A 25,830-nucleotide genomic window follows, 5' to 3' on the forward strand; every position below is an offset into this window, starting at 1 on the left:
ACTATGCTTGAAACATCTCATCCTTATAGTATTTGTGAACCTTTTGGTAAAATATGAAAATTCTGTTTATTTTTATTCTTATTCATGATGACTTTAAGTAAATCAGTACAAATTTGTGAGACCAGGAATAATGTAAGACCATGTGTAAAAACCTGTGAAATTTTTAAGACTGTATGAAAAAACAACTACTCGATGAAAAAATAACTCCTTATTTATTTTGTTTAGATACCAAAGTGCATTTTTGTGATGCTTCTTCTTTTTTTTTTTTTTTTAGATTTTATTTATTTATTTGTTGGAGAGAGCACGCGCACGAGCACAGACAGACAGAGTGGTAGGCAGAGGCAGAGGGAGAAGCAGGCTCCCTGCCGAGCAAGGAGCCCGATGTGGGACTCGATCCCAGGACACTGGGATCATGACCCGAGCTGAAGGCAGCCGCTTAACCAACTGAGCCACCCAGGCGTCCCTTGTGATGCTGCTTCTTTTAAAATGATGGATAAATCTGGATTTGGAGATTCCTTTTGTGACAAGAATGCTTCTGGCTAATTGTCCTGTGCCAAACCGAATGCATTGTTAGCAGATTTTTGTATAAGCCAAATTTGGGTGTTTTCAAAGAGAGTTATTAACTGGCTTGAACTGTATTCCCGAACAAATTGTAGGGTGTTACAGAATTTATAATGTTGATATGTTGGTCTGGATTGAAATCACTGTCTCCCACAGCTATTTACTGACTATTGTGACTGAGGCTCTGTGCATGTTGCTGAGTGTAGAGTCTCATTTGAGAAGACTGACAAGATGATACTTTTCTCTTAGATCGCTAAATGAATCTGATGTTTTAGTCACTTGAAAGGAGTGTCAGATTCATTTTGGGTGTCTTGGTCTTTGGAGATTGAACCTATTTAGAAGGTTATAATTTTAGCTACTTCCAACAGGTAAGTATTATACTTTGACTCTTAGATCATAGCTTATCTGATACTAATTCTGTCTTGCACTTTGCTGTAGTGATTTTGAAAAACCTAGGCAATGGTGACGTAACCTGCCCACCACTAGGCCAACAGATACCTTTTATTTCAGGTCTATCTAATTTAATCTTTGGAGGAAAAAAAAAAAGCTGCTTTTTATTCTCCTGTTCATATAGCCTGGAATATGAATGTTCTTATGGCTCTTCAGGGTCACGACTCATCTGATACTAATTCTGTCTTAACATTTTGCTGGGATGATTTTGGAAAACCTGGCACCTGAGGAATACAAGAGATTCTCTTAAGGCTTTGAGCTTCTCTTCATCCTGGCTTGCGTGATGTCTCTTTGGCTCCATTTCAGGCTGAAGGTCCCAATTAATTACTCTCTTTTGGGGTTAGGGCACTTGCTAAGCCTGGAAGTATATCTCTCCAAAAAAGAAAGAAGGTACGCAGAGAGCGCTGATACTAAGGGTCATGTGTCGTGTAATGTGGTCCTAGAAGTAGGATGAAGTTTTTGCCTGAACTTCAGTGTGGGGGGGGAGGGTACACACGCTCTTGAACCACACATGTGTATATATGTACGTGTGTGTGTGTGTGAGGGTCAGGTGAACAGCACGTGTGGTGACTGATTATGCTGCACTAAGGAGAAACAGTGTTATTTAATACAATAAAACACAGCGTTTAATCCTAGGAGGGTAATTATTTACAAGTGGCTGTGACTTTGGTCTACTGAGTTTCACCTCCCCACCCCCTCCTTGAGATTTTCTCACTCTGTTTACCATTATCGTAAAGTACTGTGCTTCTAAACTCTACATTTAACATGGTCTACACACCATCCCCTGGTTTTTTCTCTTCTTTTCATTGTGGTAAATACACATAACATGAAATTTACCATCTTAACCACTTTTCAGGTGAACAGTTGAGTAGTATTAAGTATATTTATATTGTTGTGAAACAGATCTCCAGAAGCTTTTCAACCTGCAAATCTGAGACGACCTATCTATTAAACATCAACTTTCCTTTTACTACCAACCCGTGGTAACCACCGTTCTACTTCTATATTCTATGAATTTGAGTACTTTAGATACCTCATCTAAGTGGAATCTTTTTTTTTTTTTTTTTTTTGGTGACTGTCTTATTCTATGCAACGTAATGTCGTCAGGGTTCATCTGCGTCATGGCCTGTTTTAGCACTTAGTTCGTTGTATGTATATGTCACATTTTGCTTGTTCATTCCTTCCTCAGTGGATGTTTGGTTGCTTTCACCTTTTGGGCTAATCCGAATAATGTTGCTCTGAGGATGGGTGTACCCATAACTCTTTGAGACCCCGCATTCAATTCATTGAGCTATATGCCTAGAGGTAGGATTGCTGGATGTTAATGGTAGTTCTACTTTCAGTTTTTGAGGAATCTTTGTAGTGTTTTCCATCATGGCTGTGCCATTTTACATTCCTATGAACAATGTGCAAGGGCTCCAGTTTCTCTGTACCCCCACCAACACTTGTTATTTTCTTTTTTCTTACTGCTGTTTTATTTAAAGTAGTCCGCCTAATGGGTATGAGGTAGTATCTCATTGTGGGTTTGCTTTGGCTTTTCTTTTTTTCATAGTTTCATTGAGATACAATTTACCTACCATAAAATTCACCCACTGTGACAGTTAAATAACTCATAATGAATTTACATGATTTTGTAACCATTACCATCATCCAGTTTTAGAACATTTCTACCATCCAAAAAAGTTTCCTGCTGCCTATTTTTGATCAATTCCAGCTCCCACTGGTAGCCCCAAGGCAACCACTGATATACTTCCTATTTCTATGACTTTGCCTTTTCTAGCAATTTCTTATAAATAGAATAATATAACATGTAGTCTTTTGTTTCTGGCTCTTTTGTTTGGCATAATATTTTTAAGGTTTATCCATATTGCATCAAGTATCAGTAACCTTTTAAATCAAAAACCTTTGATTTTTTATTTTTGAAAATACCTCATATGAATATACCACACTTTATTTATCCCTCAGCAGTTGTTGGACGTTGGTTCATTTTCAGTTTTTGCCTGTTGTGGATAAAGCTGCTCTGAACATTTATGTTTTTGTGTGGATATTTTTTAAAAAACAAGTTTGTTGTTGTTTTAAAGATTTTATTTATGTATTTGAGAGACAGCACAAGATTAAAAATAAAATATTAAAAAAAAAAACTTTGCCTGACTCAGGGTCACAAAAATTTTCTCCTGTGTGTTCCTCAAAAATTTTATAGTTTTAACCCTTACATTTTGTCTATAATCCATTTTTATGTTACTTTTGAAATAATTATGATTGCTTAAAAAAAAAATCCCTGAAAAGTAATCATTCTTAATATTGGGGAAATCTGCTTTTCTTTGAGCTTTATTTTGTCCCAAGCCAAGCCTAGGGTATACCTATTATGGAATTTAATGCAGACATTAAGTCTCAGAATTTTATTTCATCGAATGGAATTTCTTTTTTTTTTTTTTTTTAAGTTTATTTATTTATTTATTTATTTTTAAGTAATCTCTGTACTCAGTGTGGGGCTCAAAATCACGACCCTGAGATCAAGACTCACATTCTCTTCTGACTGAGCCAGCCAGAGTCTCCTTGAGTGGAATTTCTTTTCTTTCTTTTTTTTTTATTTTTTAAGATTTTATTTATTTGACAGAGAGAGATCACAAGTAGGCAGAGAGGCAGGCCCAGAGAGGGGGGAAGCAGACTCCCCGCTGAGCAGAGAGTCTGCTGTGAGGCTCCATCCCAGGACCTTGAGATCATGACCTGAGCTGAAGACAGAGGCTTTAATCCACTGAGCCACCCACGTGCCCCTTGAGTGGAATTTCTTAATAGAATGTGTATACTGTGATCTGGTTGCAATTTAGAATAATCTCAGTATTTCTCAGCATCTTTATAGGTCTTTATATTACCCACTTTTGATTAGTACCACAGTTTAGCATCTACTAAATTAGCCCTTTTAATTTTTCTTAAACCTCAAATCTATCTACATATTTCTAACAAATTAATCTTGAAATTACTTCCCTGTTTAAAAGTCTGCAAAACTCCATTGCCTATGGAATTAAGGAGGCACTCCTCAGGATGGAATTCAAGACCCTGTGTAATCAGGCCCCACCCCACTCTTTGAATCTTATCTTTTTCTGCTAAATTTATGTACTATAAAGCCTGTGCTGCTGCAGCCAAACCTACCTCCTTCCTACCCTTGAAAACTTTGTATCTCTTCCTGCCCCTTGGAGCTGACTCATGAACTTCCCAAGCCAACTACTCCCTTTCCTGAGTGCCCTTTTTTGCCTTTTTCAGGCTTTTCCTCTTTTGTTTATCCATGAGCCAAACAGGCTCCCCGCTGAGCAGAGAGCCCGATTGGGAGAGGGGGGCGGGGCGGCTCGATCCCAGGTCCCTGGGATCATGACCTGAGCTGAAGGCAGAGGCTTAACCCACTGAGCCACCCAAGTGCCCCACTTTTCACTTTTTTAATGGAATTCTTTTTGGAACTTAAATGACTTCTTTTTTCTCTTCAGTCATTTCTTTCCAGCTATCACCACCTCATGTTTAATTTTGTGTCAAGCCCAGCTGTGATTTTCCACCCATGTCCTGTGTCCAGTTTATGACAGGAAAAACCGTCTTGTTAAGAGCTTCTCCACAGTTTCTTGAGATGAATATTTAACATCTTCATTTTAAGAAATTGATTAAATTACCATCGATACCATCTGTGTGAACTTTGAGAGTTTAAAAATCTAGAAGTGGTCTAATATAGTGGCATAAAAATCTTGCTGACAGATTGGACGCAGAGTATGAGAGAAAGAGAAGTCAGTTTGGCCTGAATAACTGAAATAATAGAAATGGAGATACCTACAGGTAAAACACATTTGGGTAGAATTAGACCTCCATTTTGGACATGCCCCACGCTGGGCTCCGTGTTGGACATGGAGCCTACTTAAAAACAAAAACAAAAACAAAACCCCAAAGAGTTTGGACAAAGCTGATTCATGAAAGTGACATAAAGTTAAATTTCTAAATTATTGTGATCTTAAATGTTAAGTAGCAGTGGAAGGAAGGAGAGAAATAGGATTAAGTAGAAGTACAAGTAGTAACAAACTTTGGATTTGTTTGTTTGTTTGTTTTAAAAAAATAGGGGAAGTGGGGTGCCTGGATGGCTCAGCCATGGTCCCAGGGTCCTGGGATCTGGTCCTGCATTGGGCTCCTTCCTCAGTGGGGTGCTAGCTTCCCCCTCGCCCTCTGTTGCTGCTCTCTCTCTCTCTCTCTCTGTCAAATAAACAAAATACTTTAAAAAAACAAAACAAAACAAGGAAAGTGACCCTAAGTATAAGATGATCTTTCCTAAGAAAAGGTCTCCAAAAACTAATTTGAACATACAAACCTTTAAATGAATCAAATCAAGTGTCTTGGCGTGGATATGGTGGAGTAAGTTACAAATCAAAGATCACTGACGGATCTAAAAATTTAACATCTTCAAAATGAAAGATGCCCTAGACTCCTTCTAACACGCATTCCTGCCTGCGGAGCATTCTTTAACTTCTTGTGATTGTGTCCATTTGTCATTTTCCCCAACCTTTGTTATGGGGGCAGAGGAGAGATCAGGACAGTGAAGACCTTGAGAGAAGAATCTGTGAGAGTATGGCTGTCAGTCTTCCTCCAGGCAGTGCGACAGACAGAGCAGGGCACCAGGTGCGGTGCTCTTGGCAGTCAGGGATAGCAGGTAGATAGTAACTCAAAAGCCTTCATGATCTGTTGCTCAGTCCTTGTAGTGGTTATGCTTAGAAACTTTCAAAGCCAAATAATTTTGCGTATGGATTAGGGATTTCTGTATCTAGAGAGAAAAATGGATAATCGAGGAATATCTGTGAACCTTTGAACACACTCCTATAAGCTGAAATTGGGAAGTATGTGTCCTGCAACTTGGAAGATTGTTTTGGCTATTTTACTTATCTCATACTTCCATATGAACTTAGGATCAATGCTTTTTATTTAAAAAGGCAGCTATGATTTTGGTAGGGATTGAAATGAATCTGTAGATCCATTTGGTGATTCTTGCCATCTTCACGCTATTATGTCTTCCAGTCCATGAACATGAAATATTTTCCCATTTTTTTTTAGCTCTTCTTTAATTTCCTTCAGTGGTATTTGATAGTTTTCACTATACAAGTCTTCCATTTCTTTTTTTTTTTTTTTAAGATTTTATTTATTTATTTGACAGACAGAGATCACAAGTAGGCAGAGAAGCAGGCAGAGAGAAGGGGGGAAGCAGGCTTCCTGCTCAGCAGGGAGCCTGATGCGGGGCTTGATCCCAGGACCCGGAGATCATGACCTGAGCCGCAGGCAGAGGTTTAACCCACTGAGCCATCCAGGTGCCCCAAGTCTTCCATTTCTTTGGTTAAATTATTTCTGAGTGTTTTATTCTTTTTGGCGCTGTTGTAAATGTAATTGTTTTCTTAATTTCACTTTTATATTGTCCATTGCTAGTAGATAGAAATACAAGTGATTTTTTTGTATTGGCCTTTTGCCATATGACCTTATGGGACTTACTAGCTCTAATAGTTTTGGTGGGAGGATTTGCTTGTTTGTTGGATTTTTTTTAAGGCTGACCCCTGTTTTTTGGTGGATTTTTTTTTTTAAGATTTTATTTATTTATTTGACAGAGAGGTCGCAAGTAGGCAGAGAGATAGGCGGGGGGGGGGGGGGGGGGGAGCATGCTCCCTGCTGAGCCTAAAGCCCGATGTGGGGCTCGATCCCAGGAACCTAGGATCCTGACCTGAGCCAAAGGCAGAGGCTTAACCCACCTAGCCACCCAGGCACCCTTTGGTGGGTTCTTCAGGGTTTTCTGTATGTGGGATTATGTCATCTACAAAGAGAGGTAGTTTTACTTCTTCCCTTTACAATTTGGATATATTTTCTTTTTCTTGCCTATTGTTGTGGTATACCTTCACTGTGGAATGATAATTTGGCTGAATTTAGAATCTAGCCAAAAGATGCTTTCCCTTCATTCTTCAAAGATATCATTCCTCTATTTTTTGTAGCCTGTATTACCTTGTAATCTGGTAACAGTCTGATTCTCCTTCCTTTCTGTTGACTCATGTTTTACTGGTACTTTTAGGGTTTTCTTTGTAAGATTAGCAATATGGCTATGCGCTTTTTCTTTCCTTTTTTTTTTTTTTTTGGTTTATTTCTATTATTTAATTTGTTTTACTTCTCAAAGATTCTTATTCTCTAAAGGCTCATATCTTTCATCAGTTCTAGAAAATCCTTCATTCTCTTTGGTCTCTCTGGAACTCTGAGATACAGACTTTAAAACTGGAATTAGCTGTCACATTTGTTAACTTAAAAAAAAAAAAGTACCATCAGTCTTTTGCTAGATTCAGCCTTGTAGTCAACCTGTCTTTGGAGTTGTTGTTGTTTTTGTTTTTAATCTCAATAATTGTGATTTTCATTTTTAAAATCTCCTACTTGTTATTTTTCAGGCTATAATGGGTGCTATTCTATCTCTTAGGTGGCTGAGGATATTAAATGTACTAACTTTAAAGACTTTTATAGATGCTCTGTTTTCTCTGATTTTGCGGGGGCAGGGGGTGGTGGTGTGGGTTAAGGTCTTCTAGCTTCCTCAGAAGCGGGCCGCCATCCTTGTGTGGGGGTCACAGCAGCTCAGCACAGCCCCTGTTCACCACAATGCCACCTTGTATTATTTTCTTCCTTGGGGGAGTCTTCATTTTTCTTTTTTTAGGCTTAAAGAGAGTTTCTTTCTTTCTTTTTCTTTTTTTTTTTTTTTTTTTTTTTTTTTTTTTTTGCTTTGTTTCTAGCTATGTGTGCATCAATTTATTTTTCTATCTTTAAATCGTTTTTCTTTGGTGCAGGAGGGTAAGCTCTCAGCATGTGCTCAGTCTGCCACCTTGAACCAGAGGTCTCCCCACTATTTCTTCAGCTGATTTGTAATTCACCGTCATAGCACGGTCTTCAGAGGTCTCTGTGTGGCCTCTCCAGCAGACTGTGATACACATTTAATGAATGATGTGTGGCTCTTTATTCCCCTTGCAAACTCCCTAATGTATTAGGACATTTCAAATTACTTTTAGATTCTTTTGGCCCAGAAATTAAATACCAGAACTGCTTAGCAGGTATCACTGGCCTGACGCATTTAGTTGTTTCGTCTGTACAGGAAATGCTGCCGTTTTCATGTGCTCCAGTGTGCCCCTGAGCCCACTGGTTGATCTTCGTGACACCTCCTGCTCAAGCATCCCAAATGGCCTGTTGGCTATCCTTTGAATTCCTTGTCTAGACATATTTCTCAATTTAAAATTCCCCTGAGCCCTTCCTCTGTTTGCACTTTTAGGGTTAGTTAACACATTGTTTCAGGTAGGTTAGAACTTAAGTCGAATCACAAGATTTCATTCTTGAACCAGTATTCGTTGAGCATCCCCTGCGCGCCAGTCATGGTGTGAGGCTGTTAGGTATGCGGTGTGAGCCCAGGGGTGCAGCAGACTGTGGGTCCTGCTCTCAGAAACGTGATCTTTTGAGACCGATCGCAAAGCCACTGCCGATTACATGTAACTGCAGACCGGTTAAGTCCTGTAAAGGAAGAGAACGGGATACTCTGTGTGAGTATAGCGGAGACTTCTAATTTAAATTTGGTAATAAGGAAAGGGATTTTCAAGCTTGCTGAAAAGGAGCCGTGGACTATTTTGTTTATGGCATTTTACATAGAGTGGAAGTACAGCTGCTTTACTGACGTGAGGCAGGAGAGTAGCCCTCCTCCTGCTCTCCTCCGTGGTCACGAGGCCCCTCGCGGAGTCCTCTGACGCTCCAGGAGCACATGTGAAGCCACTGTTCTCGAACCGGCCCCTTCATTTCACAGACCAGCTAGCTGAGGCGCAGAGGGCTTCATCGCCCAGCACCGTGTTGCTCGCTCTGGCCGCTGAGTACCAGAATCAGGGCAAGAACGCAGCTCTCCCCAGTGCGTGCTCATTTCACTCCCCGCTGCTCTGGTTCCCCTTTGATGTGTTTTATTGTCAAGTTAAGGTATTTCAGTCTCTGCTATGCCGCAGTTCTTTTTCCCCCTTAAGTTAGTTGTACCCGTTGTTGTTCGCGTCGCACTTCACCTTCTGTGCTCTGCTCCGAGTCTGTAGCCTTGGAAGCTGTCCCACTGCTATTTTGTTTTTATTTCATTTCTGACAAGTCATAGAAATCAGCTCTTTCATTTTCTGCCAAGAATTCAAGCACACACATCCGTTTTATTCTTTAGGCTTTTAAAATTGATATCAAAGTGTTTATACGAACCCACTAGCATTCTGATTTGTTGGGTTGTTTTCTCCTGCCTTTTCATTTATCTCGGCAAACGGTAGACTTCTCTGCCAGGCACTTCAGTTGTTAGTCTGGGTTTTGTTCTGACTTCCTCCTGTTTTTAGGATAACACTTATGTATCTTGTACCATTTTTGTTTTGTTTTTGTTTTACTGTGGCAAAAAAGTTCAGGCCCTGGGCAACATTTTTGCTCGGACACTTAGGAAGCGTAAAGAAATGGTGAAAATTAAGCCGGCCTTGGACCTGAGGCTGTCATGTCTGGGCAGTGAGTGCAGAAAGGAAGGTGTTGGTCCTGATTTGGGAGACCTAGTAGGAAATCAATGACTTGAGCAGAATGGCACGGGAGAGCTGTACTTAAGAACGTGATTGCAGCCTTGCAAGTTCAGATGCGTAACCATCAAAAGTTGTCTGGACCCCAGCGGACTAAGAGAAAGCCACCCCGATGTTACAAGTGTTCCGCCAGCCAAGGGCTGCCGCGTGGTGTTGCGGATGGTGATGCAGACCAGGCGCGGAGAGATGGAGGCTGTGGAGAAGAGGAAGGAGATCGGGGGGCACGGGGTGACTCGGAGTAGCTGGGATGTTCTTATCCTGTGGGTGCCCCCTGGAGGTGTCCCTGAAAGCCCAGCTGGGGCTTACACTGTACCCCTCCTGTTTCAGCTGCCCTCTGACGAGCTGCCCTTAGGAAGCAGGGAGCTCCTGACGTCCGAGGGGGAGGTAGACACCATTGTCTGTTTTTTTCACCCTGTGTTCCCATTAATTCCTGCAACAAACCAAAAAACCAAGGCTTACCAGTTTTCCCTTCCTCCTGACCCCTGCCTACTAGAACTGCTCGGCAGCCACGGTCCGGCAGGCTGCTTTCCTCTCAGGCAGCAGGCAGTTAGGGGAGAACGTAGGGGGTGCTCCGTAACGGCCCCGTCAGAACGGAATTGCTGGCTGCACGAATTGGGTCAGTGATTTGCAGCAGAACTTGGATTTTCTTGCAAGACGTGTGGTTCATGTTTATGCGTCCAAGGAGAGGTCCCTGCTCTCTACCTCTGCCTTTTTGTCCTCGGCTGCACTTGGCTGCTTGATGGGCTTGCTGCGGGAGCGCGGATGTGTGTTCACCTTCTGATGCATGGTTCTCCCGTACCTGCTCTCCCCAAAATGCTCCGTGGGATTAAACTACCTTGTGGAGAAGATCCTTCGCCATGTGATTGTTCTGTTTCCTTAGAGACAGCAGCAGTGTAACGCACTAGATGCCATGACCATAGAGAAAGAAGAGGCATTTGCTACAGAACGTAAAGGTTTGATAGCTTTTCCTTGCCTTCATGTTTTTGCTGCTCGAGCTGCTGGGCTGATGATGATCATGTTTATTTTTGGCAGGATGCAAGAGCCTCTGGAACTTCCCAGGCATTTACTATAAAAAGGGGAAGCCCACTGTATCTTGTCCTGTCTGGTTCATGGTAAAAATACCTGAGAATCAGCTGTCTTCTCTAAGAATGTATCAGTTTCCATTTTTGAACACAGATTTCATAATAACCATATGAGCAAGTCAGGAAATGACATTGTTGCGTTGACCTTTCTGTGAACAGAAACTTGTCGAAGTGTTTAAGTTGCCATCTTTTCTCATCTTTCTAGAAATACAGGAGTTGACATCTACATAAAGTATTGACTAGTTCCTCTCTAAATTTAATGAATAAAGAGAACAAAGAAGGAGAGATTCGGCATGGAAAGGTTTTTAAGATAAAATAGTACATTTCTGTTGATTTAGTTATCTGTCTTACAGACCCTTTCCTTGCTTTTTCAGTAGAATAATGTTAAGCTGAGCAACAGTACTAAATAATTTGCTAATCCAGTCATTCATTTTGCAGTTCTGCCCTTTTCCAGAGTTAGAGCGAGGTATCTGGGTTCCTCAGGGTGTCTCTAGCTGCTGTCTGGTGGTGAAAGTTCAGTATAAGAATGTTTGTGGTAAACCTTTCCTTTCTGAGAAATATTTCATTTTAAGTATTATACTACAAATGGCTATGATGAAACGGCTAGAAATCAAAATTGAAGCATGTGTGTCTGTTGGAAGGTCTTTTTTACATTGATGAATTAGTTGCATTGTGTTTAGATTAGTAGTTGGTTTGGAAATTTAAATCTCTCTGTTGGTTCAATAATAGTAAAAGACCAATATGATAAATGTACTAATCTAGAAGTCAGAGAATCTTCATTATAAGTGTGTAACATTATATTTGTACTACATTTTCTGTACCATATGGTTTGTTTTTTTTTCTCACCTTACAGTTTTCCAAAAGGCAATTTTGTTTGTTTGTTTAACTTTGCTTTGGCAGATAACCATAGAACACGGTGGAGTAGCAGGAGATGGTTTTGGTCTGGTATGTAGAAATAAAGAGCAAAACATCACATTCCTCAAGGATCATAAAAATGATCTGCACTTGTCATAACTGTTGTCAAGAAGCAGGGTGCTTTTTGAGCGAGTAATAGAATTGTAGAGATAGAGGGGATCTTAGACTCTGCCTTCCTTCATATTTCACCAGAGCTGTAGTTAGTGTCCCGTGTTACAGGTCATTGCTCCTCCCACAGATTCTCTTCCTCATAATGGAATAATTAGATAAACTGTCTTTCTTACTAGATCATATATTGTTTCAATGTGGGGGTCCATGACTAGTTTTGTAGACTGCTAAATTTTGGAGGTTAGTGACAATGAAGAGAGAAACACATCCTACCTTCATCCTACAGTAGCGTTCATCTCGGCTGGTGACCCCAACAGAGATCCCAAAGTGCGTGGACGCTTCCACTTAACACTTTGCTTTTTAAGAAAGTTAATCTTTAAGTAAGGGAATATTTTTCATTGATTTTGCTCTGCAACCTTTCTTTTCTAGAAACAATAACCTCTTTAGAGACTTGGTCCTCTCTCAGCCGTGTGTGGGCTGTTCTGGGAGTACTACCAACCCAAGTATTGGGCATTCATGTACCAGAGGGGGTTTTCTGGGAATTTCCACTTGGAATGAGGGGAGAGGTTTTGTTCTCTAGTGGTGAGGCTACAGTATTATTAGGCAGAAACTGTTTCTTGTTAAGTGTAAAAAGCCACGAGATCTGTATAGACTCAGACCCAAAATGAGATCTCAGCAAGGATAAGAGTCAACGTCCTAATGACATCCCAGTGTCCTGGAAGCCAGCTCACCCCTACCCTTCTAGAAGTTTCCTTATGAATTTAGTGATCACTTAGTGAAGACACTCAGTAAATTCCTCTTTTTTTCCCTAAACTACTATAAGTCAGATCAAAAGCCAGTAGTCCTGTTCTTCTGTGAGAGCTGTAATCTGAAATTTTCATTTGGATAATATAGGGATGCCTGCTGTAGGATGGTGAGTCTGTGGATTTGAATTATTCAGTGGTTTTAGAACCAGAAAAAAGTGGCTTCTGAGACTGGTTCTGCCACTTACTAATCTGTGACTTGGAGCATGTTAATTCTCTTCTTTGACCTTTATTTCTTTATTAGTGAAATGGGAATACCATGAGGAGTAGTAACAGAATTCAAATAATGTATCTGAGGACCTAGCTCAAGGCTAATGCAACGCTCGTACTCAACAAACGTTAGTTCACTGCCCCTTCCCTCCCCAACCCTCTCCAGTGTTCTAAAAGTAAAGAAATAAAGGCAGAATATACAGCAGATCTTCTAACTTCCACAAGATTCTTCTAGCTCTTTGGTTGTACTGGTCTTTAGTTAATTGTTGGAAGTAATTCAGTTGTCTTTCTTCGTTAATAAATGATCTTACACATTTTTGGTTTTAAGTGATAATTGTTGAGTCACATTTGACCCAAGAATTGTAATAGGTTAAGCTGAAGCTTAAGTGCTTGTTGTTGTGATGATGGATGATATGAGGACCGATTGGTTTATAAACTTCTTGTCGCAGACATAACCTTCACTTTTTTTTCGCTTTTTCTCAAAACCAGGATGGTACTGGACATGAAAACGGCACAGCTCTTACTTCCTTTGCATATTGATAAGGTCCTTCTTTCTTTAAATGGAGTTTGTAGTAATCAGAAGGGTTTGGTGGAGATACTGAAATTTCAGGACCATTTCTCTGATAAGAGAATTTAGAAAGAATGTAACCTTGCCAAAGATGGGTATCTAGGTGAAGACTTGAAAGCAGGGGCGAAGAACAGCTTGCTGGAAGCATACGGAAAGTCCGAGTAGTTTGGTAGATGAAAGAATGATGTGGTCGACACAGTGAATTTTGAATTTGTGTTAAAGTATGGTGAAATCTACCTTGTGATCTTAAAGACGAGAATAATGTGATCAGAGTAGGGAAGATCATTTCAGAAGGAACACAAGTATCTAGAATTGAAGGCACATAGCTGGCTACAAAACTATTTAACTGAACGATTGAGTACCTCATGTGTAAAGTGCTGTCTGGGCAGTGATCAAGTAGATGAGAGCATAAGGCATAATAAAATCTTCCCTTTCACACTGACAGTCATAACCCAAAAGTCAGGTAAAAAGTTCCAAAGGGGGTGATCGGCAGATCACTGTCAAAGTTAAAGGGGATTGTAGGACTGCAGCCTTAACCTCTGTAATCGGAAGAATATTCTGGGAGGAAGAGCAAGATAATGAGCAAATAGTTTCAAAAGTCTAGGGTAGGGTTAAGTAGCCACCTATCTGAACGCCTTCCCACAGAAGGACTTCTGTCAGAGAACCTGCAGAAGGGTGACAGCCCCCACAGCTGCCCAGGAGCTCACTGGTTCTCTCAGGCTGTGGCTGGATTTGTTCATGCACCCCTTTATTCACGCACAATATTTTAAGTAGCAGTTTTGCTTAAATAATGACATTGTATTTTCACATCCCTGGTTAGAGAGCTCTGCCCAAAAAGTGTTTACCTCTAGAGCTGAGTCATCTTAGAAAACCAAAATAAGTAATTACACTCAATGCTGGTCCTGAGCCCTGTTAAACTTCTTCTTCTTCTTCTTCTTCTTTTTTTAAATCAGCAGCCTGGCTGATAGAATAGATAGTTTGCTCATTAAATATATGTAGTTTGTTAGGCTGAGATGAGGAATCCACAAGACCTTTGAAATTAAGATTAGATTTTAAATTCATCTTAATAAATTAGAGATCTGTTTTTGGAGGAAACAGTTTATACTAGCTTATCTCGTTTTCCTTGAGGCAGCCTAGAGGTGGCGAAGGAGGAGCTCTGCAGCGGGATGGTCTGAGTTCAGATAGGCATTCGTAACACAGAGCTCTGATGATGTGCTGGGGGGAGAACACGTCACCCCAAAACTATACTCCAGGGGTATGTAGTTTCATCTTCCTGTAGAAACTTTTTAATTGACCTATAGAAATAGATTATTTCCTATAGAAATAATTTTTAGGAACTGTGATCTAACACCATGCCTTTGTTTTTAATTCAAAGACTAAACAGTCTCAAGTGAGCTCTTCTAATGGCGCGGCAATTGAAGGTAGTCGAGGCGCTGCCGTAGTGATTACGAGCAGAGACACAAGAGCCATACTGTACTTCCTTGGCTCAGATCCTACTTATGCCCCAGTTTGGCTGTGACCTCAGGGCGATTCCTTCTCTCTGTGCCTTGGTGTCTCCCTCTGTAAAATAAAGTTAATAACAGTATCTGTCGGGGCACCTAGGTGGCTCAGTGGGTTAAAGCCTTTGCCTTCAGCTCAGGTCATGATCCCAGGGTCCTGGGATCCAGCCCCGCATCGGGCTCTCCGCTCAGCAGGAAGCCTGCTTCCTCCTCTCTCTCTGCCTGCCTCTCTGCTTACTTGTGATCTCTGTCTGTCAAATAAATAAATAAAATCTTAAAAAAATAATAATAGTATCTGTCTCATTGGGGATTGTGAGGTTTAAATAAGTGACTCCTTGGGAAATGTTTGAGCCGAGTGTGATGTGTTGTGAGCACTCAACCAGTACTCGTGCTCCTGTTACTGACGACAATCCGTTCTGGGATCCCTTGACAAAGTCACACAGGCCACTGGCTGTGGCTGCAGGCAATGCAGAAACAGTTACCAGAAGCAACCGCTGGTTATGCCATCGCTCTGTGCTCCGAGAACCGTCTCATCAAAGCTGAAGTTAACAGGACAGGGACTTCTTGGCCACACTGCAGTCCCCTGTATTCCGCCCACAGCAGGGCTAACTCACAGCCAGCAAATACTGCCTGGGAGCCTGAGCCGTGTCTCCCGCTCGGCCCCATAGTCAAAATGCAGTGATTCCAACACACACACACACACACACACACACACACACGCACACACGCACATTTCTTATAGTCTGGTAGAGGAGATAATGTAGCCTGATCTAACACGTTTTCTGGACTTTCTTTGGTGGGGGGAGTGTGGTGGTAAGGATGTTGGGGCGCTGTGCAGTTTTGTATCTACTTAAATCATTTAAAGGTCTTCTGTCTACTAACAGACTGTCAATTCATTAAGCATTTTCCTTTCATTTGCTTTCTTAATAATAACAAAAATAGTACACTACTTTAGAGAATTTGACTCAGTGGTGTTAAAAGTTTCTATTTTACCTTTTTGTCTTTTTTTCTCCCTATGGAGGGAAGCAGAGGGAGAGAATCTCAAGCAGGCTCCAGGCTTAGCACAGAGCCCAATGAGGGGCTCAATCCCAAAACCCCAAGATCTTCACCTGAGCCCAAATCAAGAGTTGGTTGCTTAACTGACTGAGCCACCCAGGCACACCTTTTCTTTTTGTCTTTTTTTCCCTACTTTATAATTTTTTTTTTTTTTTTACATTAAGCATCTTCTCTGAAAATCAGGAAAAATTTAACTGGAGAATTTGTGGAAATACAGGAAAGTATAAATAGATAGGAGAAAGTTACCCATAATCAAGCTTCTCTTAACATTTTGACATATTTCCTTCAGATACTTTTACACTTATTATATTATTTTATTATAATATTATATTATTGTTATATTTTAATATTATTATATTATTTAGCTGAGACCATGGTATGTGTATGTATAATTTTATCTTATTTTACAGAGTTACTGTGAGGATAAAATAAATAATATATTTAAGGCTTTAAACACCGTATCTGATAGGTATGCATCAAACATTCAATAATTGTTACCTATTATTGTAGCTATGTTGCCCTTCTTTTTTACCTCGTACGTGCTAAGCATTTAGAAAGGCTTAATAAGCATTATATTTTAATGACAGTGTAATATCCTATAATTATGAATGTACTAGGGCTTACTTTTCCTTCCCCTCATATTTGAACATTTAAGTTTCTTCCAGAATTATTTTATTGTAAATAATATTTCCATAAATATTTTAAAATACAAACCTACCTTTGTATTTCTGATTAATTCCTTGGAATAGATTCTAGAAAGGGAATTGCTGAGTCAAGCTGAACATTTTTAAAGATCTCTGATGGATGTGTTTGTTGCCAGATTGCCCTCTGGAAATTTTGCTTAACTTCATACTTTCACTCTTACTTAGTAAATTTATGAGCTGTGTCAGAAAATCCCCTCCAGCACTAAGGATTACCTTTTTAAAAAACATCATTATTATTTTTAGAAGGGAAAATGGTCTATAATTTTAATAATTTTTTCATAATTAAAATATTTTTATGTTATTTATATTTCTTTTTTTAAAGGTCTATTTTCACTTTGCCCTTATATTAAATTGAAACCTAAATAATTTTGTTATAAATTTGTGTGACTCCTTATAAATTAAGGCTATTAATTCTTGCTCTGTCACATTTACTGAAATAGTGTCCTAAATTTATATTTTTCTTTCTTTTCTGATTTTTTAAATTCAAATTAAATATCCTTTTCCTTCCTAATTTTTCCATTACTTTTGGCCTTAGCAAATCCTTCTATCCATAGACCCATGTGTTTTTTTCTAATTTATATAATTTAACATTTACATTTAGCTCAACATCCTAGAAATACGTTTTTCTTTATGCAAAAGGTGATCTCAATATTTTCCCATGGCATGTTACAGTTTTTCTTACTTCTATTAAATACTTATTGCATTATATTGTAATTATTTTTCTGTAAGTTATTTTTATTATAAATAATTTTTCTTCCTTAAAGGACTTAAGTTTTTTTTTTTTTTTTAAAGATTTTATCTATTTATTTGACAGACAGAGATCACAAGTAGGCAGAGAGGCAGGCAGAGAGAGAGGAGGAAGCAGGCTCCCGTTGAGCAGAGAGCCTGATGCGGGGCTCGATCCCAGGACCCTGAGATCATGACCTGAGTCGAAGGCAGAGGCTTTAACCCACTGAGCCACCCAGGCCCCCAGGACTTAAGTTTTTATCTCTTTCATTTTTATCTCTAGCAGCTAGCACCATACCACCCACTTTGTAGAGAACAAATAGTTGATAAATGAAAAAAGAAATATACAGTTATATATAATTTGTCCTTATGATTTTAAATGCATGATGAAGTATTCATCATCTGTTCCTAGCTTTTAAAACCCTAAGAGAGATTCCGTAGCAGTTTTAATTTTAAATTAGTCTACATTCCAATGCATCCACTAGAATAAACTGGAATGGTCTGGTCATAAGAGAAGTAATGTGAAATGCCTTGTACCAGTAAGTGAAATTTTTACTTTACGATAAGAGGTGTATCTGACCAGTAACTGGAAGCTCTTTACCTGTTATCTAAGCCATCCTCTTACTGGATATTTCCCCAAACCTGCTCTATCTGAAAACAGTAAATAAAAATACACCTTTATAGTGATCAGAACTTAAATGAATAGCTACAATTTAAATGACGATTCTCAATTATTTTCAGACTTGTTATGGCACCTAGGTTCCTATTCTCCTGTTTCCAACTGCTTTCTAGGTATCACGTAGCTGTACTTATCCACGCAACTTCAAATTCAGAAATTTCAAAAGTGAAATTTCTGTCTGCCCAACACCAAATCTTATTTCTTCCTCTTGTGTTCCCTGGTTTGGATATTGATATCATGAACCACCAGTAGTCCTTCTTGGCCCACTAACCCCACGTACTGACTCAGTTCTTGTACCTTATCTTTTTTATTTTTATTTTTTTATCATCTCAGCAGTATTTTTCCTTTTCTCTTTTCCCACTGTCAACCCTTATAATCCCTGACCTGGACAATTGTCATAACCTCTTAATTGGTCTCCCAACTTCCATACCATCCTCCTTCCCAATCCATTCTACGTAAGTGATTTTTAAATGGAATAAGTGTTAGAAAAAGTCCTCTTTCCCCTCAAGACTGAGGTTCACTAAACTGAGGGGTAGACCTTAGTACCTTTTACAGTACCTTAGTAGCTTTTACAGAAAGCTTCAAAGATTATTCCTATGCACACCCTTGATTAAAACCAGTGATTTACAAGTTTCTCAGGTTATATTTTCAAGGCCCAGTTATAAGTACATTATCCTTTGACTTGAAAGTGTTCCATGCTTCCCCCACTGCCTCTAGTATAAAGTCCAAACTTCTTAGCTTGTGGTAGAACAGGCTTCATTCACATCCTGGCCCTAATCTACTTTCCAGAAACATTTTTCAGCTACTCCCTTTCAAGTGCTTTTGGGTCTAGACAACTAAGTTAGCCCCAAATATGTCACGTACTTTTGGGTTTGAATCCCCTTTTCCAAATCACTTTGTCCATCTAGGATGCCCTTGATTTTTTTCTGTAGCTAGGAATGTCTCTCCTCAGTGTTAGCTCACCCTGACTACACTTGCCCCTCCTTCTTCCAGGCAGGAGTCACTGCTTTTCACTGGACTCCTCAACACTTTGTACTTGTGTTGCTGCTCTCACTACTTTGCATTCATTTAATTCGATAATTCGTTTATATATCTGTCTTCATCAATATATGATTATGTTATTGAGGTAAAGATAGTCTTACTTATCTTTTATGAGTAGACACCCAGTAAGAATGCTTCTTTCCTTTTGATTAAGATTTTAAAAATTCTCTCCAAGTCGTCTTTTTATACCCACCTCCTCTGCCTGGCAGATTACTTCTATCTGTAGCATCCATTTGCTTCTATCTTCTTATCAAAAAATTGGCATATCTTATGAACAAAGAAGGAGCCTCCTGAATTTGTATAAAGTGATGGTTGGTGGTCACTTGAGTATCACAGAACTCACTAGTGTCTAAAGATACCTTGCTGAGATCTTCACCAAAGGAAGATGTAGAACATCTTGTTGCCTCTTCAAGGTATTCAACAGGTTTTGAATGTTACAGACAGCCACCAAAACTGATCTGATAACTTGGATCAATTCTGCTTTGTAAGTAACTGGTACCATTAATGTCTACTTCACACCTGAAAGCATACTTTCGCTGTCTTATAGGAGCTATGAAACATTTTTTAAGCCAGAAGTCATTTATGGTATATTACATCTTCTAAGACCACGTCTGAATTGTTGGCTTTCACAGCGAATTGTGAGTCTAGTGGTAGGTCCTGCCGTAAAGACACCATTTATGTTTTCAAATACCTCTTCCATCTTGGGCTACAAACACATAGTACCAATTTCTCTAGCAAAATGTGCTAGAAGTTCACAGAGGCTTGGAAGTTTGGGGGGAGTTATGATTAGCTTCCAACTTACAATGTAATCATTACTGTCTGGTTCTGAATATTGGAGAAGAGGCTCTGATATGTGTACTCTAAGATAATAATTGTGCCTGATATCTCACAAGAGCAAGAGATGATTATTAATGACTTTTGTGGCATCAGACCAAACAAAATACTACAAATCATGAAATTTTATCACATGGATCCCGTGTAAGAAATTTTTAAAAAGTTTTTTTTCTTTTGTCATTTATCCTCTGAGAATATCAGACAGGAAATTGAATGTAGTAGTATCTTCAATATTGAAAAATACTAGGTAATTACATTAGTTCTGAAAGCAACATGAGCATGTCTTTATCTTATTTGGGACATGGATTATGAATAATAATATATTAAGGAGGCAAAACCCGTTCTATTTTCAGGAGCAGAATGTTTCTGGTGCCCTCAAGCATAAAAAGCTGTGGTGTTGGATTTGTTTGTCTCATAGGAATTGTCTCCTTGTTCCATTTGGACAATTGATTTCAAAGGACTAGAGACAAAATATAAATTTAGGATGAAAATTAAGTTAACCTCTGTGTTTATTTTTATTAGTCAGCCTAAAATGATTGATTGATTGGTTATAACTAGCACAGCCACCAGCGTCAATAGGCTTGAAAGTTTGGGGGCAATATTGGACACCTGCCTGGAAGATAGGTAGGGAGATGAATAATGTGGAATTACATTGTCACCTAGAAAGGCGTATTTCCATTCTGAATGTCTTTGTGACTTGTCACATAAAGGGAGGAAAATGTAACAATAAACATAGTGTTGTGGCTTCAAAATCAAGAGCCCTAAACTAACTAACTAAATAAATAAAATAAAAAATAAAAATCAAGAGCCCTAAATCTGTTCACTGCAAATTACATACCATCTTTGATCCTCTCCATTAGATGGAAAATCATTTAAAATATTTCAGTGATATTTAAATATTTTAAATATTTCCTTACCCAGAAATGAAATTGAGTTAAAAGAAAGGGAGGAGTGTATATAGACAGATACAGAGTTAGGTACGTAGGTAGGTATGCAGTTAGGGTGACTGATTGATCTATCCCTTAAAACCTTTCCTTTAGATTCCTTGGCTTTACCTGAAAATTTTCCCTTGAGTCTCTGTTTGAGTGTACTATAAAACCTGCAAAATAGCAAAGGCTCTGGTCCCTTAATATTCACCAAGACTTGCTAAGTATAACCTCTACAAAAACACTTCGCATAATTAACTCAGCACTTAAATATAAAGAGAAACCAGGAGCTAGTTCCCAAGCACCTAAATATGAGAGAAGAACTTTTCCGCTTCACTTTTTGGCTTTGATGGTCAAATTTCTCTGGAAAGTACTTCTTTCAATTTAGGGGAGGAAGTGAGAGATTTCCCAGGAGTAATATTTAGCAATAGTCATGTGGCTCCACATGTGAGACAGAAACCCTTTGTAGCTGAAGGTGGTGGGGAGGGAGACCAGCTGAAGTAGCTGAAGGGCAAAATCATATATTCCTTTTGGTAAGTTTGGATTTGTTCCTTTAAGACTCTCCAAGAGGGAGCCATAGACCTGGCCTCCAGAAAACCAGTGTTAAAGACAAGTTATTAAAAATACTTACTTTCAAATTTGAATTTGGATTAGGTTATAAAAGAAAGCATTCTAACTAAAGGATCAGTATAAAATATGGGTTGATTATTAAGATTCTAGTAAAGGGCCAATAATAGTCTCTTTTGGTAACCAGTATGGAAACTAAGTCTGAGGCAAGATAGTGAACTCTAACCAAATCAGGAAAAACACCTATGTTGCTGTTGTGACCTGTGTAATATACCACAAACATCAAAGGTCTCGTAACTCTGGAAACACCTAAAATGCAGAGAAGTTAAGTAGCAACTCAGACTTGTATACTGAACTACGAAACAAAAGCCAGAGGAGTCATCTCCCTGTCCCGGTGTGTGGGTCATTGGTCACTCCTGGTACAGCACAGCTCTGTGGTCCGCGGGCTTTGAGCTCGAGAACCCTTCTTGTGGAGTTTGCTTGGGCTGCACCTATCGATTCCGACCCGGCTCCCACTGTGCTTATCAGGTGGAATGATACTTGGTTCCTTTGCTCTTATCACTCTTTCATTTGTTTCCCCTGGTCATGTTGGTAATTATTAATATAATGTAAATGTCTTTGCTTTCAGGCCCCCTCGCCCGCTCGCTAATATGAATGACGCCCTGGTGAGCCACGCCTCCGCGTCCTCCGGAGCGCCCACCCCCACCAAGAGGTACGTTGGGTTCACGCCTCAGCCACTGCTCAGAGTTGGCCTGGCCTGGGGAGCAGAGCATTCCACGGGATAGAAAGGACTGGCTTTCTTTCTCCTTCTTTAACTGTCTTATAATATTATTTTCTAATTTTTTTTCTTCCTTTTCTCCCGACTAACTCATAAATATAGCAACCAAAGGAGTCTGCTTTTGAGGGGTGCCTGGGGCCTAAGCTCTCACTTGTGACAAGCAGTGAATATAGTGTCAAAGCAGATTAGGTACTTTGGAGATTTTTTTTTTTTATTAACATTAAACAATATTTTGATGATTATGAATTACAACAATTTTGCATTTGTGTTCTTTAAATGTCAGAGATGGTTTCTGCTTCCTGATTAGACTGTGTTAATTGAATTAATCCCTGATATTCACCTAAATCATTCTGTATATGATTCATGAACATTTACGTTGCAAGTGGAGTCTCTCTCTTAGTTATACAAGGAGTTTCCCTTTAGGGTCCTACAAGGAACTGGAACTGTGTACTCCTTTCTCTTCTTTATTTAATTTACTCTTCTCCAGAATTCTCTTAGGCAGGACTTAAAAGAACTCTATAAAATGGCTTACTTTCTGTTTGATTTAAGCTGTTCCATAATCAGAGCATTGCAGAAACTCCCTCAAGGGCACAGCCATTAAAGAATTCTTTCTAACAGTCATCACCCAGAGAGAGGAAGAAAAAAAAAAACAACAAAGACATTCCAACTGACTCCCCAAGTTCTTCCTGAAGAAAACTACTTTGTGCCATATGTACTGATTGCTTTGGATTAATTCAGCTATAGAAATGTCATCTGCTTAATGATACTTTGACTTAATATATAATACATAATACTTAAGATCAACTGTATTTGTTCCCATTGGCTAAAACTCCTAGAGCACTATTTCCCAAACTTGACTGATGAGAAGACTCAGAAAAATAATCTAGGTCAGTTGTTAAAAATATAATCTTCTGGGACCACATCAAACCCAGTGGATTCTGAGATCCTGAGAAGCTACACCTTCAACAATAAGTTTTCCAGGGGATTCTTACATCAAGCAAGTTTGGGATGGAGCCTTGGAGAAAGCTGAGGAGTGCGCTGTAAGGCTGCCCTGGAGTAGAGCGGTTAATAAACTTAATAAATCAGAGTGACCTGATAATGCAGTGTTTCCACTGGGAGACTCAAGACTGACCAGGTGGGAGTGCTTGCCCACCACCTTCCTGAGACACCGCCAGCAGGGAACAGCCACACCGCTTCCTCTGGGCAGAGCTGAGGGGTACTGGTGACTAGAGCGTAGATGTGAACCAGGCTCTCAGCATTCGAATCCCCACCCTCCCCTGACCTTGAACAAGATCCATACCTTCATCTTTTAAATTTATAGAATGGGAACAATAATAGTGTCTACCTTGTGGGGGTTATGTGAGAGTTTAAGATAGTTTTCATTATTTAAGAAGTAAACTAATGAGAGAACAAGTGGGTAAGAAACGGTAACTTACAAATAATACTCTTTCAAGGAAGAGCAGAGCTTCTGCAAGTATACAGAACAAGTAAACCTCTCCCATCTACCTAGATATTGCCACCACCCTCGCTGGCCTTAGTCCTTAGGTTTTTTATTATTTATTTATTTGTTTATTTTATTTTTATTTTTTAAAGATTTTATTTATTTATTTGACACACACAGAGAGAGATCACAAGTAGGCAGAGAGGCAGGCAGAGAGAGAGGGGGAAGCAGGCTTCCCACTGAGCAGCGAGCCTGATTCGGGCCTCGATCCCAGGACCCTGAGATCATGACCTCGATCAGGACCCTGAGCTGAAGGCAGAGGCTTAACCCACTGAGCCACCCAGGCATCCCATCCTTAGTTTTTTTATGTTAAAACACCTTAGCATTCAAATCCAGACCCAGAATCTAAACTAGTCTAAATCCCAGCTCCAGGAGTGTTTCCATTTCAAAACCAGGAAGCCAAGGTGGATTAGTGGACCAAGTCAGCTCCCGTAGACTGGTCTTAGCAATGCTGGCTATTAGGGTTTCACTTCATCTGAGTTCTTCTCTTCATTTACTTGTTTTGTCACTCTGAGTCACTTGAGTCCCTGAGGGCCCCAAGTGCCTGGTGACCAAGTCACCAGGCATTCAGTGACTGCAGCTAAACGTAGCTGCCAGAGGCTGGCAGGGTGGCTCTTTCTGAACAATGTTTTGCTGCTTGAGAAGACAGAGACGGGGAACTCATCATCATCATAATCTCACCGCTGCCTCTGCGGAAGGACCAGCCTTGCGCTGGGTGCCGCCGCGGTAAGCCCCAGGCGGAGGATCCCTCACAAGTGCAGTTGTCACTCACGATGTATCTGCCTCTGCTGAAGTAGTTTCAGGTGGTGTACTGTGGCCTGGACTAAGATTTATTCTAAAGTCAGCATTTTAGCTAGTACAGCTTTCCAGCTGAGCTAGGTCTGGTAGAGCTGGTCAACCCTCGTGATGGCTGTCACACCGCATGGGGTTGAGCTGTGGGACAAAGGCGGCCCGAGCCCTTAGAGGCCCGCACGGAAGATGGGGTGCCTTCATTTATCAACGAGAGTAGTTGCTGGAGTAGAGGCCACATGGGAACAAGGTGCAACCCCCCGCAACAATGTGATCCTTAGAATTTTAGGAGATTTCATTTATATTTGGGATGAGATTATGATGTACTGTGTGGACTTCATTGTGTAAGTCATAGATGGGCTTTTTGTGGCCCAAGTTACCAAACCAGTGTAAATTTCTAGCTAGTATTTATTCTGTGTACTTCCTTAAGGACTCATCGGTTTTTTCTTTCCTCCTCTGAATGTCATCAGACCTGTGTCTCCAGAGTCTGATGAAACCTAGGAACCCAGCACATCAGCCAAGTCACAGACCCTCCTCTGCTGCGCCAGAGAATCCTCAAGGGGATTAAAGCTACTCTCCAGAAATAAGAGGTGTCCTTTAGAACTCAGTGTAAGACATAAATCACCGAATTAGGCAAGAACATGCACAGTAGTAAAAATGCAGAAAAATTTTAAGAGCTACAGGTTTTCAATAGGCAGCGGGTGTAAAAATAACAGCCACAAAGGGTCAAAAATAATGTGTTAGTCCAAATAGAAGGTCATCACAAATGTGAGAGTTACTTTTTATCTTTTTCTTTCTTTACTTTTTAAAGACTTACTTATTTTAGAAAGAGAGTGGGTGCATGCGCATGTGTGGGATAAAGGACAGAGGGAGAGGGAGAGAGAGAGAATCCTCAAGCCCACTCCCTGCTGAGTGCGGAGCCCAACATGGGGTTCGATCCCAGGAGTCCGAGATCGTACCTGAGCCAAAAATCACTTAGCTGACCCAGGAGCCACCAGAGTTACTTACTAAAGAAACTTCATCCATTGCAAAGATGCGGGCTGTCATGTGAGATACTAGGAATTCTGTTCTTGAAAGGGTCCATTTTGCAGTTTGCTCTGTGTAATATTCATTTCGTATGCCTATATTGACATTGCTATAATTGAATGGGAATTCCATTTTTGCTTCAGTCTAAATAATTTCTGGACACTTCCTTGCTTTTAAAAGAACCAAAACAATACACTTAAAAACAAACAATGCAAAACTTTGAAAACCGTAAAGCAGAGGCTTAAAATCCCCCCTTCTACCTGATTTCTTCCGAGGCTTGCTTCGGTCCCTCCTCTTCCGCGGGGTTCAGAATGTGAACGGTGATATTATTCTCTGGACTGTTGTAGTGTTTTTAATCATAATGTATTTTCAGACCAATATGGTAAATGATGCAAATTTTTTTAATA

General features: G+C 39.9%; 1 protein-coding gene across 10 annotated transcripts in view; it reads left to right on the forward strand.

The window, feature by feature from the left end:
* Nucleotides 1–25,830, forward strand: part of DTNB (dystrobrevin beta) — a 233,701-nt gene that overhangs the window by 132,771 nt on the left and 75,100 nt on the right. For all 10 annotated transcript variants that reach the window (XM_032353117.1, XM_032353118.1, XM_032353127.1 and 7 more), the window contains one exon: nt 21,958–22,041. In XM_032353117.1, coding sequence (XP_032209008.1) covers nt 21,958–22,041 — 84 coding nt within the window. The remainder of the gene's footprint in view (nt 1–21,957; nt 22,042–25,830) is intronic.

This window comes from Mustela erminea, chromosome 7 (genome assembly GCF_009829155.1).
Source record: "Mustela erminea isolate mMusErm1 chromosome 7, mMusErm1.Pri, whole genome shotgun sequence".
Classification (NCBI taxonomy): domain Eukaryota; kingdom Metazoa; phylum Chordata; class Mammalia; order Carnivora; family Mustelidae; genus Mustela; species Mustela erminea.